Source organism: Salvia hispanica, chromosome 5 (genome assembly GCF_023119035.1).
Source record: "Salvia hispanica cultivar TCC Black 2014 chromosome 5, UniMelb_Shisp_WGS_1.0, whole genome shotgun sequence".
In the NCBI taxonomy this organism is placed as follows: Eukaryota; Viridiplantae; Streptophyta; class Magnoliopsida; order Lamiales; family Lamiaceae; genus Salvia; species Salvia hispanica.
The window spans coordinates 21,137,693-21,149,457 of NC_062969.1; the positions used below are offsets into that span (position 1 = coordinate 21,137,693).

Here is an 11,765-nt window from a genome sequence, read left to right on the forward strand (position 1 = left end):
TTGAAGGCGGTCATGCCATGTCTTGTGGTCTCTGGACTATTCGTCCGTGTTGTGACCAGTAAAATTGTCAAAATTTTAATGCGTATTAACCTCCTTTGAAGGGTACAATTTATTAATTTTGCTGTTGTAAGATTTTGAAAAGTATTATGGTTAATCTACTCAATTTCCTTACATAAGATTATGACAAATAGTAAATTTTTCTGTTTGCAGTGCAATAAAATCCGTCAAGATTTCTTTTAATCCTCTTTCTGCAATACTCAAAGAAAACAATTTTTAGTTAATTGAGAGGGAGATATTAAGTGGAGGTTTGAGTTTTGGCATGTGGTGCAGCTTTGCAGGGCAAGGAAAGTGACTGGGAGGGCGCGTGGAGCAGAGACGTTACAGGAGACGTCCAATCAGCTGCGAGAATCTCTCAACCGCCTCTTTCCCCCCACTCTCCGAACAGTCGCGACTGAACCGTCTATAACCGGTCAAAACCCTCAACTGCTACCCCTCTATAAAAACCCCCCACCGTCTATTCCCCTTCACCTAAAAAACCCTTTCCTGCAATTCTCTCACCCAGAAAACAACCACCCCGATAACCGCCGTAAACCACCACCAGAAACTGAGAACCACCTTACTCAACTCATGGGAAAAATGAAGATGACCCACAAGCAACCCTCTGCCACCGGCGAGAAGCAGTCGGAGGACCCGACAACAATGGAGGTGCGGCCGCCGAACCCGCAGCAGTCTCGACCAGCGCCACCACCACAAATTCCGGCGATGGTCCCGCTAGACGCTCTGGCGGCCTATCTGAGGCAGCAAGATCCGAATAGGGACTGGACAACAACTTTGGCGGGATTTGGCCAAATCGGAGGAATGCCGGCGATACAAACCCCTGCACCAGAAATTCTGACCACCGTTAACCCACCTACCACCGTCCCAACTTCCTCGGTCCCCACTTCCAAAAAATCCTCTCCAACGGCAACCACACCATCGAAATCAGAAACCACTTCCCCAGTACACCCCCAAATTAAACCCATCGACGCAATTCCCCTTTCCTCCTACCAAGATCCTTACATAGGAGAGATAGAAGAGGGCGAAGCAGAGGGAAGGGAAGGCGAAGCAGAAGGAAGGGAAGGAGAAGCAGAGGGGAGTGAAAAGGGGGGCGACAAGTCAGAGGAGACACCGGTCACGAAGACAACACCCCAAGAGGAGGGGAAGGGAGAAATAGATCTAAACGAGACGGCCAAGAAACAAGGGCTGATGACTGATGATGAATTTCAGTCGATTTTGAACAGGGTACATAGGGGGGAAACGAGCGCGAACGAGATGGCTGAGGGTATGGACCTCGCATCTCAGGCAGTAGGGGAAGGTGAACATTCTGGAGTAGCAAACGAATCGGAAAGTGTTGCCCACCAGCAAGTAGAAGAGGTGGAAGAGATAAACAACCTGAAGAGGAGAGGCAGAAATCAGAAACACCCCAGTTTGAAGCGAAAGAGGGTGAAAAGGGAGCAGAAAAAGAGGCCGAGGTACAGCCTGAGGAGCCGGAAACTATAGCCCCAACAGTGTCAAAACCAAAGCAAGTTAAGAGGAAATTGGTGTTGAAAAACGATCCCAAGGCAAAAAGGCAGAAACCCAAGCGAGTGTCACAGAGATGTTTAGGAAAGTGGACGTCCAGCAAGGCAGGAGCAAACATAGCAGCAGATGCAGTGGAGATCTCTAGTGAAGATGAGAGGACTACTCCTACAAAACCTGGGGAGGAGCCCTCGACAACTAGCCAGGAGGAAGCCCCAATGGCAACAGGGATGGTTCCACCAACGCTAGTTGACCAAGAGGAAGAAGCTGACAAAGTGGCTGAGGGTCTGGACCTTGAAGTCAGTAGGTCAAGAGGAGACGATAGATGATGACACCCATGCTTGCCTGGTGGCCGAGCCTACTGCCCAGGCGGAACCTTCAACACCAGCTGTCGAGAAATCTTAGGAAGACGAAGAGGAAGACAAATACCTCTAGGAAAGGAAGTGGAGAGGGAAGAACCTTGCCAAGAAGAAACAGGTCGTTAAGAAACAACGCACAGCCGACACCAGCATCGTGATCCGAGAGCCAGAAGAGAGAAGCTCCTCAGGGGTTCAGTGACAGTGACCACACGTCCATCGAAGAGTCAGAGTCGGAGAGTGACATCTCTCTAGACGGTGAGGAGTACCATGAGCAGCAGCTCCCCGACAACCACCGTGAGCTAGTCCACCCTCCGATGGAGAGGGTTGTGTACTGACGGTGGCGGGTAGAGCTCACTGAATAGATAATGGAGGACATGAAGCACTACAATTCTAAGAAGCTTTAAGATTCCTTTGACGATAAGGAGGATAGCAGCAAGCAAGTGAAATGCGGCAAGGTACTCCACATACCCTGTCTGACTGAGTTGTCTGTGCGTGACTCTTTCCTGGCCAGTATGGGAGCATTGGGTTTTGAATGGTTGTTAGTAAATAGAGACCCAGAGATATCGGTGAGGCTAGCCAAGGATTTTTTCACTACGTTTAGGTTCCAAGTCACAACGGACCTAGACGAGGTGTCAATTTCCTTCAGAATGTTTGGCAGGGGGTTGTGTATGAGTCTGATCGAGTGGACTGTGAGATTGGGGATGTGTAGCCTGTAGGAGGCTATAGGACCGGAATATAGAAGCCGAGAGAGGGGAATACCAAGGAGGCACGTGGACACCCCAGGAAGCTTGGGAAGAGATGACCCGTCCCGCTGCTGGCCAGTTCGCCTCCACCATATCCAGATCAACCCACTTCAGCAACCCCATACTCTGACTGGTACAACTTTACTTGGGCTACAACTTACCGGGCCAGACTAATTCGGCCTCCAGGACATCTATGACCGAGTTGAACATGGTGTGGTGCGCCAGCCACGAGAGGAGGCTGCACTTGGGATTCTTGACAGCCTACCAATGCAACCTGATAGCTACTCACCCAACAAGGAACTTGTCCCTCTGCTACATACCAAGAGCCTTCGTGCGCAACAACATCATTGTGACCGAAGCAGACGACCTATCTCCAATGTACATGGTCGACTCTACCCAATGGGAGAAGTCCCTATTGGGAGGGCACAACAAGACCAAGAGGGATAAGTTGGGGCAGAACGAACTAAAGGAACTGGCAGCGGAAGCATGCATCAATATAAATCACATAATAATCGGATCTATTTAGCATATTGTTTAGACAAATTCTATTCGCGTAATCCTTACTTGTATCATGCTCATAACTTGAATTAATCATGCTTTAAGTGTAATTGAAACCTAAAACATGCTTTTCTACGGAGCAGAAATAAAACCTTATTAATTCTCCAAAGAATTGATGATGGCTAGCGACTTCTCCACCTGGTGCTTTGAATACTAGACCAAGGATCTTCTCTCTACTTCCCGAACTGTACTCCAACATCAGTGTGGCCTGATCTCATCGGAATACTAGGACTTAAATAAAAGAGACTTTAAAAACTACTCCACGGAGGAGAAGGAAATTCGACCAGCTCAATATGAGAAGGGCGAAATTTTTGGAAATTTTAAGAATAAAAATTGTGATTATTCTGTCTCCTTTATTCTCCTATTTATATTAAGTTCCTTTTGGGCCCAGACAGGGATCTATAGAAGGTTTTGGATATGGGCTCATCCAATTTACTTTTTACTAATTAAATTGAACCCACAATTTAATATAAGCTTAATTGGAATATTACGAGCAGCCACTACAGAAGTAATATTGAACTCTCAGATGCTGTCTTAGGACACATCTCTTGAGATAAATGGATGCCATGTCTAAAAGGTAAGAAACCTTTCTTGGCATCTTGCATGCTAAAACGACTAAGTACAGTGTCGATGTCGGGCTCTTGAGATAAGCACAACATCCTTTTCTCACGGTCCCGTAGGACCTTGATACCTAGAATGTGTCCACGTCTCCCATATCCTTCATCTCGAACTGGTTTGACAACCACGTTCGTACTGATGACAACATCTTTTTATTGTTTCCAATTAGAAGAATTTCATCTACATATAAAACTAAGAATACCACATTCACTTTCTCAACCTTCTTGTACACGCAACTCTCGTTAGGGCATTTTTCGAATCCAAACTTTTGAACAGTTTGATCGAAGCACTGATTCCATGATCTAGATGCTTGCTTGAGACCATAAATGGCCTTCTTAAGCTTCCGAACCATGTTCTCTTTGCCCTTGACGGCATAACCCTCGGGTTGTTCCATGTAGATGGTCTCCTCAAGACTACCGTTCAAGAACGCAGTCTTAACGTCCATCTGCCACACATCCCAATCCATGTAAGCTGCTATAGACAATAGAATCCGGATCGATTTGAGCATGGCCACCGGGGAGAAGGTCTCGTCGTAATCGACGCCTTCCTTTTTGGTATACCCCTTAGCCACTAGTCTTTCCTTAAAGACTTTAACTCGTCCATCGGGTCCACATTTACGTTTGTATATCCACTTGCTCCCAATGGCAGTACAGCCTTTGGGTAGGATAGACAAATCATAGACGTCTTTGTCTACCACTGATTGTAGTTCCGAATCCACTGCTTTTACCCATTCGCAATGATCGACATCTGCCTGCGCCTCTGCCTCCCAAACCAATGTATCTTTCGGGCTCATGAGAGACCATCCCACTGCGACGCGGCACTACAAAATTAGGTGTAATAGTTGAAATTTCTGGAATGGTTGTTACACTAGGTGTCTGTTCTTGGTTAATGGAACTTGTGACCGAAGTTAGCTCTTCAAGAGCTATCTCACTGCTGGAATTATGATTCATTACAAAGTCTTCCTCTAAGAATGTGGCATGCGTGCTCACAATAACTTTCTTGTCTCGGAGACTATAGAATTCATAAGCTTTCGATCCTCTAGTGTAGCCTATAAACACACATACCTCCGTCCTAGATTCCAGCTTAGTTGGATTCTTTTCCAATATATGAGCCGGACACCCCCACACTCTGAGATGTTCCAGATTAGGCTTTCGCCCAGTCCACAACTCATATGGGGTAGTAGGAACTGATTTAGAAGGTAAGTTGTCTAAGATATAGCTTGCTGATAGCAAGGCATGCCCCCAAAATGAAATTGGTAACCGTGCATAACTCAACATCGATTGGACCATGTTTAATAAGGTCCTATTCCTTCTTTCAGCTACGCCATTCTGCCGGGGTGTGCCCAGCGCAGTCAGTTGGGATTGAATTCCCGCCGCTGATAAGTAGTCCAAAAACTCGACACTTAGGTACTCGCCTCCGCTATCAGATCGCAAGCATTTGATACTCTTACCATGATGCGTCTCTACTTTAGTCTTAAACTCCTTGAACTTGTCAAAAGTTTCACACTTGTAGCGCATCAAATAGACGTATCCAATTTTCAAGAAGTCCTCAATGAAGGTGATGAAATATCGAAAACCTCCCCTTGCCTCGGTTGACATTGGTCCACACACATCAGTATGAACGAGCTTAAGTACTTCCTTGGCCCTATTACCCTTTGACCTAAAAGGTCTCTTAAGCCTTCCAAACAGGATTCACACTTTGAAAACGGTTCCTTCTCAAGGCCTTTAAAAAGATCTTAATCAACCATCGCATGAATCCTTCTCTCATTGGCATGACCAAGTGTAAGATGCCATAAGTACGTTTCGTTCATTGAAATTATAGGTTCTTTTCTTTTCTTAGAAACTTTCGATGTATTATTGAGTTCTGATTTACGTTGATTAAACTATGTAGATGTGATTGTGTACAGATTATTTTCCATGATACCACGACAGATATAAGAACCATCTTTCTTAATAACGCAGTTGTCATTAAAAGAAATCGAATATCCAACAAAAGACAATTTAGAAACTGAAATTAAATTTCTTCTAAACGAAGGTATCAACAAAACATTCTTCAAAATAAAAAATCTATCACTAGAAAAATGCAAATAAACGTCTCCCACTGCAACGGCCGCCACTTTAGTAGCGTCGCCCAGCTAGACTTCGATCTCACGATCATGTAACCATCTTGTCACCTGCATTAAGTCAGGATCAAAACCTATATGATCAGTCGCCCCAGTATCAATAACCCACGTATGAGTAGATGTCGATGCCAAACATGACTCGACTACTAGAGAATGGTGCATACCTCTAGCCTTGCCCTTCTTAGGACAGTCTGGCTTCCAATGACCTTTCTCTCCACACTTGAAGCATTTTCCAGTAGGCTTCTTATCGGCCTTCTTCTTCTTCTTTCCCTTAGCATTCTTAGAGCCAGAGGAATTAGGCGTCAAACTCAGCATAGCTACTTTAGCTTGAACCATAAGGTCCTTCGCCGGCTGAAGTTCAGTCAGCAGCTCTGCCAAAGTGTAATCCCGCTTGTTCATCTCGAAATTGAGCTTGAACTACTGGAAGCTAGGGAGAAGACTCTGAAGGATTATATTAATCTGGGACTCGGGATCGATCGACCCTCCCAAAGCCTCAATCTAGTTGAAGTGGCTCATCATCTCGAGGACATGTTGCCTCACAGATGTGCCTTCCTTCATAGTCTTCATCATGATACTCCGAAAGGCTTGAGACTTAGCTGTTCGATTCTGAGTACCAAAAAGATTTGCAAGATTTTGCATAATCTCGGCGGCAGTCGCCATGGCAGAATGCTGATGCTTGACTACTGAAGACATAGATGCCAACATGTAGCACTTAGCCATCTCATTCGCCTTATGCCACCGTTTATGCGCATTCTGAACTCCCACCGAGGCATTAGCCGCGGGAACTGGAGGCTGTGGAGTAGTGAGCACAAACTTGTATTCTTATGCTGTGAGAACGATATCCAAATTTTGTTTCCATTCTATGTAATTTTGGCGCTCGAGTACTGATCATTAGGCGATATTAAAATGTAGTGGAATTTCTTCCACTACACACATCTCTGCATTTTCCCTCTATATTTTCAGTCTATGTCCATTTACGACAAAAGGTTCAGAGTTAGGGATACTCCCTGAAATCTCGACCGCTCCATTAGCACACAAAGTGCGGTGATAATGTTGTTAGGTTTGGTATACTTAATATAAATAGGAGAATAAAGGAGACAGAACAATCACAATTTTCATACTTGAAATTTTTGAAATTTTCGGCCCCCCCAGCTGAAGGAGATTTCGATTTCTACTCCTTTTCCCAAAAGGATTTCTTCTGTCTTCTTTATTCGAGTCCTAGTATTTTGATAAGATCAGCCCACCCTGATATCGAGATACAGTTCGGGAACCAGAGAGAAGATCCGTGGTCTAGTATTGAAGATCATCACGTGGAGAAGGCGCGAGCAATCGACGATTCTTTGGAGAATCAAAATCGGTAAATCTAAACCGTAGAATTCATGTTTTAGGATTTACTTTCTTTGAGCATGAATTATTTGCGTTCTAGCATGCAATTTTCTGTATAACATGTGAATTGATTGATCCCATAATCGGTCAAATATATCCGTATCTGATTTATTTGTTTTGTACAAGTCTTCCGCTGTGCAAGAGGCACCAAACCCCATCAATTGGTATCAGAGCCAATTTTTGGCTCTGATTATGTGGATTAATTTCATGTTATGTGAATTGCTTGATCGCATATGTTTTTCGTTGCCTATGTGTTTTTGTTCATGTTAAAATCCTTCGGACATTAAGAACACGAATGCTACGAATTGGGGCCGCGCGTCCTCTTCTTCCTCTACGGATTTGCTCGACGGAATTTAATCCCTTTATTCTTTTGATTAAATGTAATGATTACTTGATGTCATGATGATGTTGGGGAATTACAATGTTGTGATTTCTTTTTCAATTCGACGTGATTGTGGTGAATTGAGTTCACAACCTCCTACATCAATTTATCGTCTCGAAGTTTCCGCAAGACTTCAAGCGTCTACGCAGCAGCAGCGGCGACCGGGCAGCGGTGGGTGCGGCGACGCTGCGACAGCAGCGACGGCATCCCACAGCGCAACGCCGGTGGAGTTATGGCAGCAGCGGTGGTCCGGCTCGGGGGCGATGACGCAGCAGCCGTGACGAGAACGACGCAGCGGCAGCAGCGACGTTGTCACACTTGCAGCAGCGGCAGGTGCGTCCTCACGAGCAGACGGACAGCAACGTGGAGGCTAGGTGTCTTCGTGCAGCAGTGCCGGCGAGGCACGGGCTGCCGGAATTCGCGATGGCGGCGGCTGTCTTTGATGGCTGTTCATGGTCGAGAATTCGGCTGGGCTTGTTGCGGTGAGAACGTCGCTGATGCAGCGACTACACCGAGGCAGAGCCAGCAGCCGTGGCAAGGACGACGCAGCAGCGCCGGAGACGGAGCAGCAGCGACAGCAGCTCCGGAGGAGCGACGTCGACGCAGCAGCGTTGGAGACGTCAGGCTCGGAGAGCTCGCGAGACGAGTGGGAGCCCAGCAGCGGCTGCGGTTCAGTGGGAGTACGACGACGCAAGATTAGGGTTTCCCTATGCGTGATGTCGTTTTGTCTCGTCTCACGACTTCGCTTTCCAAATTTTGATTAGGATTTTCAAATCCTTGGATTCAATTTTGGAAATAATTCAAGATTAATTTAGAAATAAGATTTGAATATATCTTTTGTAGATTTTATATATTATATAAGATTTGATTTGGTATCAAATCATGGATTAATTATAGATTTTATCCTTATTTTATGGATTTGTAGGGATTTAATTCCTAGACGAAAATCCTAGTTAAATTTGGATAATGACAATCTAATATTTATCTATATCCTATGGATTAATGTGGATTTATCCCTAGACAAATCCTAGTTGGATTTAGATAATGATAATATTATTTTATTCTTATCCTATGAGTTTATATGAATTTATTCATAGATAAATTTTAGATGGATTTGGATAGTGATAATATAATATTTTATTCTTATCTTATAGATTTATATGGATTTGTTCCTAGGTAAATCTTAGATAGATTTGAATAATTCTAATATAATATTATCTTATTCTATGGATTTATATGGATTTATTCCAAGATAAATCCTAGATGAATTAGGATAAATATTTATATTAATTTATTTTATCCTAGGGATTTGAATAGATTTAATTCTATTAAGACAAATCTTAGATGGATTAAAATAAGTATTAATCCAAGTTATCCTTATCTTTTGGATTTATGTCCTAGATAGATTAGGATGTTGATGATATATAAGAAATCCTTATTTAATTGGATTTAGATATATTTATTTATCTAAGAAATCCTAAGTAATGTGTGATATATTCTAGATGTCTATTCTAAATAGAATTAAGATTTGTACAAATCTTTATTGATTGGATTTTATTTTTATCTTATGGATTATGATGGAAGTGTTTCTATCTAGTAATATCCTAGTACGATTTAAATAATGATAATCCTAGATCAACGTTATCTTGAATTGTAGGATTTGATTTTATGGAAATAAAATCTAGAATAATCCTAAGTGGATTTAGATAGTTGACTCTATCTTGATAAATCCTAAATGAATTTTGGATAAACATTATCCGAGATAAAACTTAATTATTTAATTGATTCTCCCTTGACTAGATTAAATAATTGTCGTTAATTATCATGTGTGTTTAAATGTCATGCATTAAATGGATTTATCTGTTTATTTAGTGTTTATCTATTTTAAGTGGATTATCTGCTTTATCTGCTTATGTGATAATTATGTAAAAACCATATAAAAATATCTAAGTGATGATTACAACAAGTGCATTGTATACGGTCTCCATCGGTTGGACTGCCAAATTTTGTGAAGCCGATTTTCTAATATTATCGCCACCTACAAAGTAGGGACAATAATCCTACGAAAACAGTAAGTTCATAAGGGCGGACTTCTCACATAATAAATAGAATGAACTAGAAAGTGGTTCCCAATATTATTGCCACCTGCAAAGTGGGGACAATAATCCTAAGGAACTGCGAGTTTCAGGGTTCAATCAGAATTTATGAGATAGCTTGGTTTTGTTATCAGCACATGAACATTGTTATGGGAGTGTGTTGTAGAAATAAAATTCTGTAATGCTAAATCTGATGGTCGTGCTTAGGCAGCATTAAATGTGTTGACCTCCAAAGGAAGAAGATATTGATGCATTGGTGTTGTGACCAGTAAAATTGTCAAAGTTTTAATGCGTATTAACCTCCAAAGGAGGATACAATTTATTAATTTTTTTGTTGTAAGATACATAATTGTTTTGTGGTTATTTGTGATTATGTATTGAGCATGAGTATGTGATAATAAGTTTATTTGCCAAATCTTCATTATGTCATTTAATATTTGTCTGCGATCCTTAAAGAAAGTAAACTCGAATGCCTAAATTATGTAGACCGGAAACAAAAATGGATAAGATTCTCATCGCTGAAAGCTTGGAGTTTATACTCAATGATTCATGTCCTCCATTTCCTCGACATAATTCCACGAAGAATGTTCGAGAATGCATTATGCATGTACTTGACAAGTTCTTTGAGGAATAAGGTCAAGCTATTTTCCTTTAAGTAGCTCGACAAGTCTTGGTTAATGACGATGAAAGATGGATATCAATAGAATCTGTCAAGATGATTCGATTGGAATATCCTAGAGTGACAGAATGTTTTGAGGATCTTTTGATCACTCAAATAGTTTCTGACACAAGTCATCGCCTAAAGTAATAAGAAATGACTACAAGAAGGTTTAACTGAAAAGTTGAAAATCTTCAGAATAATAGTCGTTATATTACTGTTAGAGGAAAGTAACATGATAGATGACGAATTCATAAAGGCTGCATTTTTCTTAAGTCCTAGTTCATTTGAACAAAAGACTAGATATGGAAATGGGAGAGTCTGGATTGTCATCGAAGTTTGTTTAAAGCGAGAAAAGATGCTTTGTGAGTTGGATTGACCTATTTTATAGAAGGACAATGACTTACATGACAATGCAACTTCTAAGTAAGAGATCTTGATCCAGTTAGGTTTTTGTTGCAGTGGGAGCTATTAATGCTCAACTATTGTTTTATGGTTGATGCTTAAGGCATCATAGTATTAAAATAATATAAGTGCGACAAGGTTGAGTATTCAAAAACACATCAACTTCTTAATCATTGAATGATAAAGTATTTATGGCTCTTAGCCTTAAGGCCAAGAAAATACTTAGAAATTGTTCGAACTGATCTAGACTATCAAGATTTTAACATTTCGTTAAATAGCTTGAGAGTTGAGAAAGTCTATTTGATGCACTATGAGTTAGAATCATTTGATTTTTCAAGAGATTCAGAATACTTATAGAAGTGCAACATAGAAAGACTAGCAAGTCTCAATGGTTTACACCATAAGGAGACGAGCAAAGGGTTATGATCAGTAGTGGGAGTCTAATCTCCATTAACGAATCCAAGCATTCATCTAATGAATGTGATAGTTATGTAAGAAGGAATCAAAGTCTTTCTAAGACAAGTTTGATTAAGAGATGAGTTGTACTCATTAAAATCTTATCATTGATGGGATAAACATTAAAGAAACTACCAACATCAGTACCTTCTACAAAACACGAGTTGTGGACTAGAGCGTCTCTAGTCTAGCACATCTCAAGGTGTAATGTTGTTCCAACACATGTTGGAAAAGTGTCCAAGAAATTGGAGTTGAGTACTGAGGCATGTTTTAAGGTTTTTCCCAAATGATGTAAGGTTATAAGTTCTGTAATCTTCAAAGATATAATTCTTGTATGAAGATCAAGAGATGAACTACAAGCCTAACAGCGTGATAACTCTCAAAATAAAGAGAGAGATATCGGATTTTCCACATTACCAAGAAGT

General features: G+C 41.6%; 1 protein-coding gene across 1 annotated transcript; it reads left to right on the forward strand.

Annotated features, from left to right (window-relative positions):
- Nucleotides 1-636: 636 nt before the first annotated feature.
- Nucleotides 637-1,886, forward strand: LOC125189614 (translation initiation factor IF-2-like). The gene is made up of 2 exons (XM_048086876.1): nucleotides 637-1,354; nucleotides 1,402-1,886. Exons 1-2 carry the CDS (start codon nucleotides 637-639, stop codon nucleotides 1,884-1,886), a joined length of 1,203 nt encoding a protein of 400 aa, XP_047942833.1.
- Nucleotides 1,887-11,765: the final 9,879 nt, after the last annotated feature.